Below are 15,655 nucleotides of genomic sequence, written 5' to 3' on the forward strand. Positions count from 1 at the left end.
TGAGCTATACCAGGAGTGGGCTTGTCGATAGGTTCCGGTACTGTGAATATATGAATTATGCAATTCTATCATCTGGCAGGATATCAACGTTATCCGTATTCCTGAGGGATCTAGTTGCGTGATTATGCTACGAGAAATAAAAACGGATAGGTCCAAGGCTACAAAGGGAGTATAGGGGGGTTGTGATTATCAATTCCCAGTAGCTTGAAGGTTTGGTGCTTTTGAACCCGGTGTGGATCCTTGTTCAGAAATTTGTTTCCAAATCGACTCGAACGGATTTCACTCTAGCTTATTCATTGTCAAATTACGTGTTGGTATATCTGGAGCGCCGAAAGAGGGTTGATAGCTTTTCTTGTAACCTTTACCAGGAAGAAATCCACATCAGACAACATTTCCACTCAACGCACTTATGCGAAGGATTTGAGCCAAAACTATAGAGGATTTTGTTTCAGCCTGGTCTGAATCGTGTATAGGTGAAAGCACAGGTATTCGATAAAATATGCATGGTTTCTACAACTGGGGTAAGGTTGCAATAATCTAAACGTATGCCAATATCTAATGGTGATTCCGTTCTGACGGCTATAGTGCTACGTTTGAGTTTTATTAAGCATTCTCGATGTCTAGCCACGCTTTGCCCTCGGCCATTTCCGCATTAACCTATAAACCCTCACGGGCTAGGTTATCCGCAATATCAAGATACAATGCCACCGGGTTGAACTTTTCCTCCTGGTGAAGAATGTTGGTTGTCCACGCTCTGCGCGCTCCATTGGTCCACTAATATCTTGTTAGTAATTTGTTCAACTCCATCAAAAAGCTCCACGTACGTTAATCAAATCAAGATGGTCCACGTTCTCCAATGTCCCGAGGTATTTCCCCCATTTGGCTGACGCCACGGGAACCATGCCATCGTTGTCTCCTGCCGTTTTGTTAATAATTCCCCATGGAATATCAAACACGTTGTACCAGGACGGAGTGAACCGCGAGCCATAGCTGAAGTACTGGACATTTAGATCGTCCAACACTTTTTCATTAAACTTTTCTAAATACGCGGTGGTTAACTGCGAAATGCTCGGGGGGAGGAAGAGCACGTTTTTCAACTTTTTGTTGAAATCCATGCAGTAGTCCGCCATCGGACTGCCGCGGTGTGGGGTAGATACCGTTGTGAGACTGACCACCTCGTAGTTCCCATGTTTGAGCTTGGAAATGAGGTAACGGCAGTCCAAACCGCCCATGGAATGCGCCACCAAGTTGACCTTGATCTTCTCATGTTTGAAGGAATCAGAGGCTTCAGTTTCATCGTTATACACCTCTTGTTTGTCTTCCTTCCGCCAGTCCTTCATTTCGGCATTGATGAACTCGTTCAAGCGAGCGGCACGCTGCGCAATGGTGCCAAAGGGTGGGACCTTGGCTGTCAACACAGACGAGCCCTGTTCCTCCAATGCCTCTCTAATCCCGTACCAGTAATCAAAGTAGAAAAGTCCCGAGTTTAAGCGATCGTTGAAGGAATGCGAGGTTTTCCCCAATACATAATTCTTGATCTGGCCAAAGGAAGGAACGAGAATCAATCGGTCAAACCCTGAGAACCCATGACAGAGAATAAGCGGGTACCTAGGAGCTTTATAATCGTCTCTAATTTTGCCAAACTTATCAACTATGACCTCCTCTTGATGATCAATTTCGAGCTTTTTCTCTTTGTCGCGTAGCCTCTGGCTAAGGTGGACGGCTCTCGAATGGCGGAGGGAGACAAACTGGGGCAATACCGACCTGGAATGTAACGGTACCCGAAGCGCAACTTTGATCATCGAAGGTTGAAGTTAGGGGAGGCGGGAGAGCTGGTGCTAATGCATGGTATTGATATGTGATTAAGGGAGCTGCTGCCAGATAAACCAGTCATGATTGCTGCCCCAGTGTCCATACATTAGTCTCCGCGGCTCTCCTGCATTTGCCTCGAGAAAAAAGAAAATGATGATCACAAAGGGGATCGAACCCTTGACCTTCTCAGAGTGAATGAGACGTCATACCACTAGACCATGCGAGCTATCACTTGAGGTGTCGGAGTTAGAGAGTTGTTTCAGGAACCTTATGAGGTTCCAGTTGAGGCTACTAGGATTGTTTGATAATGAGTATCTGAAACTAATCCTGTCGCATAAAGCAAATGAGGCACCGAAGAAAGCTATATAAGAAAGTAGTTTTCCAGATCTAAGAATGATCTTGGTTTTAATATTATCTTTATTTTTGTGGAAGATCACGATAAGTAACTTGTGAATCAATGACTGATTACAACCCCCCGACTGGAATACCAACAGGCGCTGGAACCCTGACATGAGGTGTGGTCTATCCGCCCAGACCTTGCTGATTCCAAGCAGTCCCCCCTGAATTCACACCACTTGGGGTGGTGTCTGGTACACTTATAAAGCAAGTCCCTATCGAAATCTCCTTGCAAACATCAAACATGTGCAAAGATACCTATCCTCTCGCAATACATCCCAAACCGGAAATGAAACCGATTGACGGTTTCAAACCCAAGTCCGGCCCACTTTAAATCTCAAATCTGAAACATTCGTTATAAGGATATGTACAAGTAGATTTTTCTAAAAACAGGCGTAGACATTCATCTTCCACTGATCTGCTTGATCATGGCATCCTTCATAAACCCGAGAGAATTGATAACCTTCAACCCAGTGGATCTAAGAAGCACAACTGGTTCAAAATCAGTGTTATAGATCTTATGGAGCTTGTCGACAATGCCTAATAAAATGTGGTTCTCTGGGTATCTCTTGGCAAAATACGGCTCCAACACCAACGGGTTACCAATATCCAACCCTCTTTGCATCCCAACCTCCAAACACTCCACCAAGCACATAACATCACCTTGTCCCATGTTCAAGCCCTGGCCAGCTAACGGGTGGGTGGTGTGGGCGGCATCACCGACAAGGGCGATTCTGGCATCCACGTAGGAATCCGCGTGGGACATCTTCAACGGGAAACGGGCTCTGGTGTTTTCAATCACATCGGTGACGTTCATTGGAAAGTGTTCCTCTCTCTCGGCCGCCGGGAGTCTGCCGATTCTCCAAGAAACCTCATCAGCTAGCTGTGCGTCGGTGGTGGCTTCGTCACGTGCCAACTTATAGAAGTATTCCATGTCGGTATGCTCGCAGATAAAAGCAGCGTTGACCAAGGAAATAAACTTGGACAGAGAGATCTTGGTCAATAGTACGGAGAGTTCAGGGGTGGTAGACCAGACTAAGGTTGCATTGTTTTCCGGTAACGGCAACAAAGCAATCGGGCCGGTTCTGAGGAATCTCTGCCAGGCGACATTTCTATAGTCTTCCATCTCGAGCTTCAACGACGCCACAATGCCAAACTTGTTGTAGGACCAGCCCCTGGACTCAATGCCGGCAAACGTACGAACAGGAGAGTTGAACCCGTCGGCACCGATAAGCAAGCGCGCCTTTACCTTTTCGCCGGAAGATAGTTCCACAATCGGCCAGTCATCAGGAGTATCGCTCTCTTTGTAGATGTTTGTCACCCTGGTGTTATCGAGAATCTCGGATTGCAAGGAGTCGGGGAGGCCGGCGTCTAGCTCCTGGATTCGGCCCAACAAGCCAGACTGCAAGTTCATATTTTCACACATGGTTGCAATCTCGGATTGTTCAAAGCTGATTTTGGCGTCAGTTAACCCGTCGTAGGCGACAATGTTATCGTAGTACTTGACTCGCGACTGGTTGACGAGTTGCCAGGCGTTGATCTTTTCCAAGAATTCCACCGAAACCGGGGTCAAACTACTGACACGGTTGGAGAAGTTAACAGGAGGCTCGTGGACAAAACTTCTGATCTTTTGGAGGTCTCCGCCTTCTACCAATGTGCACTTCAAGTTGGACGTGACGGGCGAGTTCTTAAGAGCGGTAAGCAAGGTCAACCCCGCTGGGCCACCGCCGATGATGCAGATATCGGTCAAAGTTGGGCTGGAAACTTTTCCCGGTATAGTAGCCAAGGCCCTTTTGAATTGTTGTCCCCACATCTGACAAAAACGTATGGTTTGTGAAGCAATACGTTAAGCCAAGCGCAAGATAATCCTTGAAGATCTAATGTACGAGAAACGGCAGAGGGTGCTGGTGGAGGCACTACCGCTTATGTCTTAAAAGCCACAACCGATCTTGGGGCTGAAAGTTAAATTTAGTTTCCGCTGGCTAAACCATACTTGATTTCACTCAAGCCAGCCCATGTCAGTAGCATCTCGCCAACTAATTAGAGGATTTTCGTCGTATGCAATATATTCGTCACCCTATGAGAAGGCCTTAGCTTAGTCTATAAACCCCCGACGAGACAAAAGACCGATAAAGAAAACGTTATCCAATGTTTAAGCGGGGAAAAAAAAAACTAAAATAACAAGCCGATAATGATTATTAAAAAAAAAAAAAGAAAAAATCTAGTGAGATCCCAAAGGGAGAAGATATGAAATCCGGAAAAAAGTATAAATATTCAAAAAAAACAGCATTAAACCCGTGAACCAAAAAGCAGCAAAACTCAAAATAAAAATATAGTCAATAGCAAAAACCATGATACGCGTATATCTGAATGAGAGGAGAGAGAAAAAGAGGGGGCGACAGCCCGCTAGTGTACATTGTGTAATCACTTAGGAAGTGACCACCCGGGAGATTACGATGGATGGCGGAAGCTACTCGAACAAGATGTCAAGCTCGGACAAGGAAATGTCTTCTGGAGCACCAATGTCCTGGGTCAAAAAGCCTGATCTCACCACCTTCAACCATTTCTGGGAAATAGCTGGTTCGGAGGAGGCTGAGGAGTCCGACAGAACTCCGGCGTAGGCAGAGGTGACGGAGACGATGGAGTCTGGCGGGGAAAGCGCTTCCAAGACGGCAGCGTGTTCCGCGGTAGAAATCGAGTTTCTCGGAATACGCGGAGCGGCCGCGGCCGCGGTCATTGGTCTGGGACGCTTGACATTGCTCAAAGCAGACATGGACTTTGATCTCTTGGCCTTGTTGCGGAAAAACGGTCTCGAAGTCTCGTCCTCGGAATCGAGCTCCTCTTCTTCATCAATATAGTCGGACATGTCCAAATCCGAGGCCTGGGGCGACTCATCTTCGGTCTTCATGTCCAGAGCACGTAACTTCAAGTCTCTCAAAGAGGACGCGTCCCTCTCCACAAGCGTAGACATGATCGAGGAGGTTCCGGCCAAAGAAGCCGTCACCGGAGCCACGGAGTACGGAATACCAGACAAGTGGAGGTTTCTAAAGTCGATAGGAGACTCCAAGAAGGTGGACTTGACAGGCCTGATGTCGTACATCGTGGCACGTCTCTGTTTGTTTCCGCTGTTGGTCTTGAAGTCGTCCGGGGTGAAGGAGTCCTTCAAGACATTCTTGGTAGTGGTGAAGCTCTGGGAAGAGGCCGACGTGGCTGGAGTAGCCAATAACGGGTTCCCACTCTTTTCATCAGCCTCCTTCTTGCTTTCAACAAGGGCTTGCACGTGCACGTGAAAGTCCTTCGCCAACAACCCGCGGTACACGTAGACCATTCGCTTGGGTGATGCATCGGCCCAGTCTCTGGATAACGCATAGATCAAGGACTTTTCGCCCTTCTCGACCCTCTTCACGTACGCATTCAACTTGGCACTGACCAAGTTGGAGGTCTTTGAGGATAGCTTGGCCATGTCTGGGTGCTTTTCAATCAAAATATCACACACCTGCTTGACGGTCATGCCCGCCCCTTCGGCATCCTTTTCGTGCAAGATTTCAAAGATGGCGTACAACACGTCGTCTTCCAAAGACGCATGGCGCTCTGGCTTTGGTCTCTCGCCGGTGACAGGAATGGTTGTGGAGATGCCGGTAGCGGCTGGGACCCTGAGCTGTTTAGGGAGCTTATCCTTCTTTGACTCCTTGCCGGGAGAGGTGGCTGTGGAAAGGGGGGATTCTTTGGATCTCGCGGGGGATGTAGGGTCAGCAACAAGGGGAGACGGCGACCGTTCAATCTTACCGAGCGGGTGGGAGGAAGGGGATAAATCGGATGGACTAACACTGGTGTCAGGCGTCAGAGGCTTGTTGTCATCGGTAAACGGAGAGGGAGACTCCTCAAAGTTGTCGGAAACACCCCCACGCTTGGGAGCATCCACGGTGTACTGAGGGGTCGAGTCTCTCTCCTTTCTCAAGGCAGCGTTGTTGGCCGCAGCCACGGCAGCGGAGACGCTCAAGGGAGCAGCGTTAAAGGATGGGGAGGAGACGGCGTAGCCCAACGGTCTTCTTTCTGCCAAAGCCATGCTGGGCAGGTATGGAGAGATTCAGGGGTGAAAAATCACAGGTGAATTCAAAAATGTTACCACTGGGGTGTAACGTAAAACCAAAAGCCTTTTACAAGGTGTCTTTCTGTTTCCTTGGAAGGGCAGGATGTTTGTGTGAAGCGATTCCTGGCTTATAGTAAGGACGCAGCCAAGCAGTGTATTACGCAGATGAATTTTGAGACAGAGTTATTTAAACGAATAAACACCCTTTGACAATCACAAAATCAAAAACGAGCCAGGATACCAAAGATTCAACTAGAAAGTATTTATTTTTCTGGTTAGCTAAAAACGCAATCTGTTAATAACTAGTTATTCCCTGAAAATTTTTCACCCAGCCTTAAGACCCTTTGACACATACAGTTTCCCCGTTATCTTCTGAAAGTTAAACGTTTCTTTAAAGAAAGCAGGAGAGATGCAAAATCTGCAGATTATGGCGAAAGATATACCGTATCGGAATAAGCCGTGGTTGGGGCAGCTAATGTTGTTTTGGGAAGGCAGACAGGAGCACAGGCATGATGCGGTAAAAGGCAGGATTTGTGCGTGCAGTGAACAATCGCTCTGCGTGCTCCAGGGCTGTAGCATGATGCAATAAAGGTCAGGGGACCTCGCGCTGAAACTAATGTCAGGACGCGGTAGGCGAAATGTTAATCGGATCGTTTAGCTATTGGAAGCATTTTGACTTTTAATTATTCACTGTTTCAAGAATTACACGGTGAGGGTAATTATAGACCGTGTACGTATATGCGCCAAACCATCATGGCTGGTATCACCGTTCGCTAGGGATAGCTCTGCGATAATAAGTCGATACCCTATGTTGGTAGCATTCCTAGTAGTTTGTAACGCTGGTTTCGTATCAGATCGGCGGAACTATCTGGAAAGTTAATAAGGGGCTGTTTAAGGGACTATGCAGCCTGGCTTCCTTTTTTTTTCTACGGCCGGGCAACTATCCCCTCTGTAGCATTGCTTTTGGGGCATCTACGCCAGTAAGGGGCTACTCCAATCTCCTTTAAGGTCCAAAAGGCTCTGGTTGGGGCTTTGAAATCAGGACCGAACCTCCCATTCTCATGGAGACGAGCTCGGATCTGGTGCGTAGATCAACACTGCATGAGGCCCAAAGGGGAAGGTGCATGTCACGTGATTTGGCCGAGCTAGGAATCCGACAGCAGATTTGGCAGTCACAACGCAGACTGGGATATACGCCGGGTCCCAAGTGCATTTTTCGAAAACCTAAAACGGAGCACACAGTGCTCAGGGCTTGGTTTGCGGGGAAATATTACCCCACGTGGAAGACAATACATACATCAGCTTTCCGAGGTTGGAAAAACTGCCCGAAAACCCCTCGGAAAATGCTCGAAAAACTCTCGGAAATGGCTACGAATAAGTTATGAGTAACTTAGGGAGCAAAGATGGAATTTGGGCCATTCGAGAAGGATAACAGGGCTTGCCTCGTACTGGAGTCTGTAAATGCCATTCGGTGATAGACAGGAGGGAAATCATAATTCAAATGCACCCTTGTTCAACAAGGTAATAGCTTCGGAAGTTCTCTCAAAGTCCCGCTTCCAGTAATTGTCAGCGTACGGCTTTTCAAAGTCGTTGGTGTTAGGTGGCAAGTACCAGTAGTTGACCGCCAGGTGTAAGTGGCCAAAAGTCGCGTTGGCATCGCCACCAAACGAGGTGACCTCGTGAAACCAGCCTGCTGGTAAGTAAAGCATCTGGCCTGGTTCCAAGGCAACCACCATCTTGTTTAATTGCAAGAACCCCGGGAAGTTCTTGTCCGCAAAGGCCTCCAATTTTGTTTGGACCTCGGGCTCGATTGCGAGAACTTCGTCCATGTGCAATAAGGCAGGGGGGATGCGGGAGAAACTAGGAGGGTCCTTCTTGACGAAGTTGTCGTCGAACCGATCGCGGAGGGAGTTAGCACCAGACAAGGCTTCGGCAAGCTCTTCGTCTTCCTGCTGTCTGACGATCGTTTCGAGCTCTTCTCTGATACTATCGGCAAGATCTTCATTGGTCAGCAACTCGTATCTCGCCGCTTCGGTGACAAGCGCGCCGTCGTCTCTGACATGTTTCCACTCATATGTCTCGTCGCCGTCGTTGTAGTCAATCAAGCCGTTCGCGTAGATCTTAAAGATACGGCCGACAGTGCTCAACTTTGCGGCATCGCTTGGTGCGTAAATGGTGAAGCGCTTCTGGCCCCTGATTGGGATGTACAAGTTGTCCGCGTGGTCGTGGTGCAACCCGGATGAGGTACCATTGCCTGGGATGGAACGGCCCAAGCCAAAGGTTTGGGCATCGCTCTCGTCGATAGTGAACTCAGAAGCAGCTTGGGTGTTGCTGCCCATCCAGAGATTAATCTGCTGCGGCACAAGCGTGGAGAGGAGCTCTGGTTGCAAGGGGAACTTGCTGGACTTGGCCAAACCGGTCAATGGTTGCTGTACCAATTCCTGGACGCGCATCTTGGCCTCTGACAACCGGAGGGGCTCGTCAGACGACTTGTCAAAGACCTGGGACACAATTGGGTCGTCGGTCTCGCCTTCTGACCCATCTTCGTCTGAGATGTCACTCCCTTCCTCATCAAAATCGTCTTGGATGTTCTCCATGTCGATGGAGTCGTCTGAAAAGTCTGAGAAGTCCTCAATATTTCCGAAAGCCGATGGTTCCTCGTCGTTGTCGCTTTCGGGCACAAGCTCGGTTGTCGCAAGTTTTTCGCCCTCCTCACTGCCACTAAAGTCGGAAAACTCGGCAGCAGCTTCCAACTCGTCGACAAGTTCTGGGTCGTCCTCGAGATACTGGGTGGTCAAGTACCAATCATGGTCGCCATCTTTGAACTTCTCTAATAGTTCAGGCAACTTCATCTTGACTCTCTGGCTACCACTCCCGAAGCCGCCTCGCACTTTCTGCTCGACCTGTAAGTCACAGTCTTTGGCACCGAGAAACTCCACAAAGGCGTCCCCATCGGCTTTGAAGTCGGCGAGCGGAAACTGGGGGATCACGCCGTTGATGACGACAGGTTTTCTCAACCCCACATACTGCTCAAAAAACTGTTTGTTTGTGATGGCGCTAAGGGCAATGGACTCGACCGTTGTTACTGGCTCGGTAGGTTTGTACCCTGTGTAATTGTTGGTTATAGTTTCGGGCCCGGAGACCTTCAAGTTCTTTGTAATTTGCTCATCGTCCGATTCAATCCTTCTCTTTTGAGGCACAGCCATGGTTTATGGAGGGAAATTAACTTGGATGTGGTTTACTGCTAGGAATAACTGGTATAGATCTTTCCGTGTATGCGCTTAGGGTTTAGAAGGAAGCTGGATGACACTAATTTGCCACACTCTCAATCACTTTTTCCACATTTTTGGTAGGCATCGCGGACATGCGTCAACGTTGTGCGGCGGGAAAAAAAATAGAGGAAAAAGCGCGATTGGGATGTGTGCAGGTTATAATTGAGGGCCTGAAGATGGTATTGGGGATTGAGATTTACTGGCAAGCCGTCTTCAGGATTTAGGTTTGCTATCTGACCTGGTAATGCATGATTGAAGTCCCTTAAGAAAGTGGTTGTAGCGAGAGGTTGAGTCTATCTGAAGCCGCTGCACGTACAACGGTGCTAGTAAAAGTTTCTTTACACTTTGGGTTAGCTACTCGTATATTTGTGCATAACGTCCTGCCATCGTGGGATTTGGGCGCCGTGTGGATGTAATATTCAAATACGAGTAGTACCCATATTGTATTATTGAACTGCTTTAGAGTCTACTAGTTTGGATAATAGTCATGATTCTCGGTATAAATGATATAATAAATAGTCCCGCTAACAGGTTAAGGGAAAGCGTGGTCGAGTCTTGAACTAAAAGACATGTGTAGAGTTGATACCAACGTCAATGTGTGTATGGGATTCGGATGCATAAATAAAGCCCTTACAAGGCAGAGACTTCAATGGAAGCGCTTCTCTTTGGGACAGTAGTGTCCGCCGCGTCTGTACCCTCGATCTTATGCTTCTTGAGTTGCTCAAACAAAACATCCTGTTCCTGCTTGGTCAACTCATTCTTCTTCTTGTTCTTAATGTGGTACATCGGGTTCAATTCGACCAATCTCAATCCCTTGGTGAAAGGCAAGTGACCCGTCTTTTCCTCGAACAACATCAAACCAATGGCGACGATCAAACACAACCAGTAGACGTTGTACGCGATAACAGAACCATACGTGGCGGAATTTTGCCATCCAAAAAGAGAGTTAAACACATCCCAACCGTTGTCAATCAATGGGTTGCAACAATTGACGTGCCAAACTGAGTTAGAGATATCATAAGAACCCGGACCAGAGCCAGTTTCGGCAGCGTCACCACCAGTTTTTTTACTGTAACGGTAGTTCTCAAAGAACCAGACACCACGAGAGAACAAACCGGCGGAAATCAAGTAAAGAATACAGGTGGAGATGACCAAGAAAATCTGCATCCCAGCGGTAGAACCACCGAGGTACAAAAGAGCACCACAGCCACAGCCGGCAATCAATCCAACAATGACTGGGATTGGAAACGATGTGGCAGGGGAGCCCAAGCCGACACCACCAACGAAAATAACAGCCTCCAACCCTTCTCTCAAGGTGGTGATGAAGGGTAAGATGAACATGCAGTACTTCTTGGTGAGATAGCCAATTCTGAACCTGTCCTTCTTAGACTTTGGCTCCTCCAACAAGGCTTTGGCCAACTTCACTCTCCACTTCTCTTGCATCTTGTTGACTCTCAACATGGCAATCCCCATGAGGGAAATCAAGACTGTGGCAATGATACAGAAGATCCCTTCGTACAAATCCTCGGATTTTCCCCAGACATCCTTCCCCAATCCGTAGAACACGCCGATGAACGCACCGCCGATGATGATACAAACTGCCACCCCCAGTATCGCTCCTAGCCAAACCTGCTTTCGGAGCTTATTGTAGACGACAGGGTCATCAGAGACGCTACCAATACCTTGCTTCAAAAACGCAAGCAAGACAGAAACCACAATAGCGGCCTCCAAGGACTCCCTGAAGAGCACAAAGAAGATTTGTACGTTAAACACGTCAACCATTATACTTTTAAAGTAAACAGCGATGGAGCGGGTGAGAAGTCATTTTTTTCGTAAATCAAAAGGGAATGAACTCTAATATATATGGGGAAGGTTGTTGTGAAGCTTACCGCTACCAATGCAGCTAGGGTGCATGATATGCAAAGGGACTAGTAAAACTTTTTCAACTTCCAAGACTTTTCCCTTCATATCCGGTGTATATGTAATTTGGTAGATGGTGAGAGGCCGGAACTCTACAGTGTACAGGATATCATGCAGTGCTTTCATAACAGGAGTCTGTCTGTATGCACGTTTTCTTGGCAAAGAGGTTGAGGTGCAGGAGATGTGTCGAAGCGGAATTCATTGACCTTGTAGGAACTTTGGCGGAGCAACAGGTGTGTCATGTTTGGGTGGTCGGGTATTGTAAGAGGACGTCGAAAATCATACTTAATAAGGCTTAACCTTCACAAGTTTCTGGTAGTTTTAGGTCTCGATTTCACATGATTCAGCGTCAGAAAGCATCTTGGGTAGAGCTGGTAGCGATAGAGATGCAGGTTGTACGCTACTCTTGAAAGTTGTTCTGGGTATACCCAAGGTGGACGAATATATGATTAAAACCTACATAGGGAAAAGACAAAGATCAGACATACCATACAACCAACGATTAAGTAGTTTTCCAACCACCCGGGGAATACTCCCTTGAAGAGATAAAAGCAAGCGGATGCGCGTAAGGACATTGTGTCCAATTTCGGCGGTGTAGAAAACAATCAAAGATGATTTAAATCATGTCAGGCGTACAGCAAGGTCCGGGAATAGAAAAATAAGCCCTTATAAAGCAGAGACTTCAATGGAAGCGCTTCTCTTTGGGACAGTAGTGTCCGCCGCGTCTGTACCCTCGATCTTATGCTTTTTGAGTTGCTCAAACAAAACATCCTGTTCCTGCTTGGTCAACTCATTCTTCTTCTTGTTCTTAATGTGGTACATCGGGTTCAATTCGATCAATCTCAATCCCTTGGTGAAAGGCAAGTGACCCGTCTTTTCCTCGAACAACATCAAACCAACGGTGATGATCAAACACAACCAATAGATGTTGTAACCGATAACGGAGCCGTACGTGGCAGAGTTCTGCCATCCCAAAAGAGCGTTAAACACATCCCATCCATTGTCCCTTTCTGGGTTGCAGCAGTTGACGTGCCAAACCGAGTTGGTGATATCGTAGGTACCCGGACCCGAACCGTTTTCGGATGCATCACCACCAGTCTTCTTGTTGTAGATATAGGATTCAAGTCCCCAGATACCGCGAGAGAATAAACCAGCACCGATCAAATAGAGAATGCAGGTAGAGATGACCAAGAAAATCTGCATCCCGATATTAGCCCCACCGTAGAACATAGCGATACCGACTAAGATACCGGAGATTAAGCCGCAGATAACTGGAAGCGGAAAGGACGTGGCAGGGGAGCCTAAACCAACACCACCGACAAAAACAACAGCCTCCAACCCTTCTCTCAAGGTGGTGATGAAGGGTAAGATGAACATGCAGTACTTCTTGGTGAGGTAGCCAATTTTGTATCTGTCCTTCTTAGACTTTGGCTCCTCCAATAAAGCTTTGGCCAACTTCACCCTCCACTTTGCCTGCATCTTGTTGACTCTCAACATGGCAATCCCCATGAGGGAAATCAAGACTGTGGCAATGATACAGAAGATCCCTTCCCATAAATCCTCGGTTTTCCCCCAAATGTCGTTCTTCAATGTGTAAAACACTGCGATAAAAGCAGTACCGATGATTAAACAGACAATAACACCGATAATTGCACCTAGCCAAACTTGTTTTCGGAGACGCTTATAGACCACTGGGTCGTCATTAGCACCACCGAGACCTTGCTTTAAGAAAGCAAGAAGCACCGACACCACAATGACGGCTTCTAGGGATTCTCTGAGGACTACAAAGAAGATTTGCACGTCGAATACGTTAACCATCTTAGCCTTTGCCTCTGGTTATATTTGGTAAAGGGGGTCAGCAGTAAAAGGAAGCAAATGTATCTGTGCCTTTATGAATCTGCAGCTGCTGGTTAAATATGGCATGTTCAAACCAGAAGGGGGGGAGGGTGCGGCTATATATACCCCGGTTGGAGAGACCCCTGATTTATTCTAACGGACGACTCCGGGCAGATAAAAATGGCTGCTTCTCATTAAACGGCTGTACTTCTGCTCACCTCCACGCACGCAGATTGCATGATGCCTCTCTTAAAAGCTTGCTGTCTCCCTGTTTCGGAGAGAGCTTAAATCGCTCAATCGCTGCACGCTGGCAAACGCTACACTAGTTTCCCGCTAGAAGGGAGTGTTATACTCCCTGGGAGTACATTTCACATGCGGCTAGTTTATGCAAAATAAGCTTTCCATGCCGTTTTTGGTTAGCCCCGTGACTGATTGCATCAGATAATACGCACAAAGCGTTCGATGATTCGTCATGTTTTTGGTGGAAATATAAACCACATACAAACTACGGGTCATAACGGTAATATCGATCACAGTACATATATTAATAGAAGCCAGGGGCCCCAAGTTCTTGAATAGCCGCTCAATTCTAGCTGATGATAGTTCGGTGGCTGAATTTACCAACGAAGCGGGTGCAGACTATTTGTTGGAGGTGTCAGTGTCGGTTTTACCGTTTGCGGGATGCTTTCATCGGTGCACAAATACTTTGGTAGTTGGCTAGCTCCTGGATTGACACTCTTTCGCACCTTTTAGACGTGTTTCCTGTTCGGGGGTGGATGTGCCGCTTACAGGGGAGCTCCTTAAATGTGGGTTGGTCGTTTGGTGCATATTTCTGCGCGATTATTCTGACAACCATGTTGTTTCCCTAGCCGCATGCCTATGGATCTGCTATGTGTCATACGTGACTTATCGGACATACCAGAGGCACTCGTGAACAATTTTTTTCGTACTGAGCCCATGGAAGAGCTTAGCGTTATATCCAGAGGGGTTAGGGGCTCTCCTAGTATGGAGACTAGAAATGTGTCGGGCTGGTATTACCTTCCTAAATGCCAAGGCTTCCGCACAATTCAGGAACGGTTAAACGTATAACTTCTATAGTGCTGGGCGCCAAGCTGCAAGACGGCCTAGACTTGTTCATGTCGGTAGTGCGAGCTTGGGAAGTGGCAAGTATTACTGCAGCTCTTCTCTGGACAAGCTTCTATTCATGCTCCGCCAAGCTTTAACTGAGTCTTTTTAGACAAATATGCTTGGTACTGTTGATCGCAATGCTTAAATTCAACGTCGGGGCTTACTCTCTTTTTGTTGGCTGGTATAATGATGCCAGCATCGCGAAATCATTCCCCACTATAGGTTGCATTCCGTGCTGATCGATTAGATTAGCCAGCCCTCCGATAAGACCGAGCGCGAGTTTGGAAAAACAGAGGGCGCCGTCTGTCTAATTTACTTTCAGGATTAAAGTTTGGAAGCCCTCGTGCTCGCGCATGAGTCCCTCCTTTGGCCCCTCCTCTCGGGATATCGGGATAATCTAAGACCTCTGCTCCCTCACTGTGCAATATAATGTACAGGAGATATACCAAATAGGATGATATTTTCATCTATTAGAATATTTACTGGTTCAAGCACAGGTACCTCTGTCAAAAGCTGGAATAATCCAACCGCCCTCTCAAAAAAAATCAAAACCTTGTTCAGTGACACTTATCCTTGTGTTGAGTACGAGCCGCACCTGTACAGTGCTAGTTCAGAGAGCAACCTTTGCGATTTTTGGGACGTTTCTTTGCAGTGTTTAAAAAGCATGGTTGTCTAGATACTAACAGAATGCATCTGTTGCATCTGCGGCTATTAGTACCATCTAGGGGATGCTTGCATGTGTACAATGCGTGCCTATGTAGCCCGTATTTACGTTCCGCATAAACTAGCATTTTAGACAATTTCTATGGCGATGAAATCCATGGTGATTTAACGTACATTGTGCACACCTACATATCTGTATATATTTATAATTGGTATATATAATCATATCCAACAGGTAGATGTCTTTGTAGATGTCTTTGTAGATATTAATGTGGCCCTGGCTGCTTCCATATGTTTAAATATACCAAAATTAAAGAAACATGAGACTATATATATTAAAGTATAGTGTAGTGATTTCTGTGTTACTAAAACTAATTCCGGTACCCATACACACGGTAATTATTTAGTATCATAAAACATATTTTATAGCAGTTTGAGCATCTAATTCATTAAATGTGACATATACACAAGCGGAGATGTAGGTATATCCTGTGGTCGCGGCTGTTCACCACGAACTAACCTTCCTTTTCAGACACAA

The 15,655-nt window shown here is 46.9% G+C and overlaps 6 protein-coding genes and 1 non-coding gene across 7 annotated transcripts; 1 reads left to right on the plus strand and 6 right to left on the minus strand.

The window, feature by feature from the left end:
• Nucleotides 1-657: 657 nt before the first annotated feature.
• On the minus strand, nucleotides 658-1,802 carry BABINDRAFT_7784 (triglyceride lipase; the record flags this gene model as incomplete). The annotated part of the gene is made up of 2 exons (XM_019132679.1): nucleotides 658-774; nucleotides 825-1,802. 2 exons carry the CDS (start codon nucleotides 1,800-1,802, stop codon nucleotides 658-660), a joined length of 1,095 nt encoding a protein of 364 aa, XP_018985672.1.
• Nucleotides 1,803-1,966: 164 nt separating this feature from the next.
• BABINDRAFT_t189 lies at nucleotides 1,967-2,038 on the minus strand. Its single transcript has one exon. It is a non-coding gene; the product is annotated as a tRNA-Val (tRNA).
• Nucleotides 2,039-2,611: 573 nt separating this feature from the next.
• On the minus strand, nucleotides 2,612-6,274 carry COQ6 (putative N,N-dimethylaniline monooxygenase; the record flags this gene model as incomplete). Its single annotated transcript, XM_019132680.1, has 2 exons — nucleotides 2,612-3,965; nucleotides 4,683-6,274. The coding sequence occupies 2 exons, from the start codon at nucleotides 6,272-6,274 to the stop codon at nucleotides 2,612-2,614; spliced, it is 2,946 nt and encodes a 981-aa protein (XP_018985673.1).
• Nucleotides 6,275-7,118: 844 nt separating this feature from the next.
• On the plus strand, nucleotides 7,119-7,736 carry BABINDRAFT_132164 (uncharacterized protein). The gene has a single exon (XM_019127059.1). The coding sequence runs from the start codon at nucleotides 7,360-7,362 to the stop codon at nucleotides 7,681-7,683; it is 324 nt and encodes a 107-aa protein (XP_018985674.1). The 5' UTR covers nucleotides 7,119-7,359; the 3' UTR covers nucleotides 7,684-7,736.
• A 52-nt stretch (nucleotides 7,737-7,788) lies between these two features.
• BABINDRAFT_24444 (uncharacterized protein) lies at nucleotides 7,789-9,417 on the minus strand (the record flags this gene model as incomplete). The annotated part of the gene is made up of 2 exons (XM_019131328.2): nucleotides 7,789-8,982; nucleotides 9,061-9,417. Coding segments are annotated over 2 exons (1,551 nt in total), but the record flags the coding sequence as incomplete, so codon positions are not given.
• Nucleotides 9,418-10,200: 783 nt separating this feature from the next.
• BABINDRAFT_35537 (FTR1 family protein) lies at nucleotides 10,201-11,352 on the minus strand (the record flags this gene model as incomplete). Its single annotated transcript, XM_019131723.1, has 1 exon — nucleotides 10,201-11,352. One exon carries the CDS (start codon nucleotides 11,350-11,352, stop codon nucleotides 10,201-10,203), a length of 1,152 nt encoding a protein of 383 aa, XP_018985676.1.
• Nucleotides 11,353-12,032: 680 nt separating this feature from the next.
• BABINDRAFT_132239 (FTR1 family protein) lies at nucleotides 12,033-13,669 on the minus strand. Its single transcript, XM_019127060.1, has one exon. The coding sequence runs from the start codon at nucleotides 13,306-13,308 to the stop codon at nucleotides 12,157-12,159; it is 1,152 nt and encodes a 383-aa protein (XP_018985677.1). The 5' UTR covers nucleotides 13,309-13,669; the 3' UTR covers nucleotides 12,033-12,156.
• Nucleotides 13,670-15,655: the final 1,986 nt, after the last annotated feature.

Source organism: Babjeviella inositovora, assembly GCF_001661335.1.
Source record: "Babjeviella inositovora NRRL Y-12698 unplaced genomic scaffold BABINscaffold_5, whole genome shotgun sequence".
Lineage (NCBI taxonomy): Eukaryota > Fungi > Ascomycota > Pichiomycetes > Serinales > Babjeviella > Babjeviella inositovora.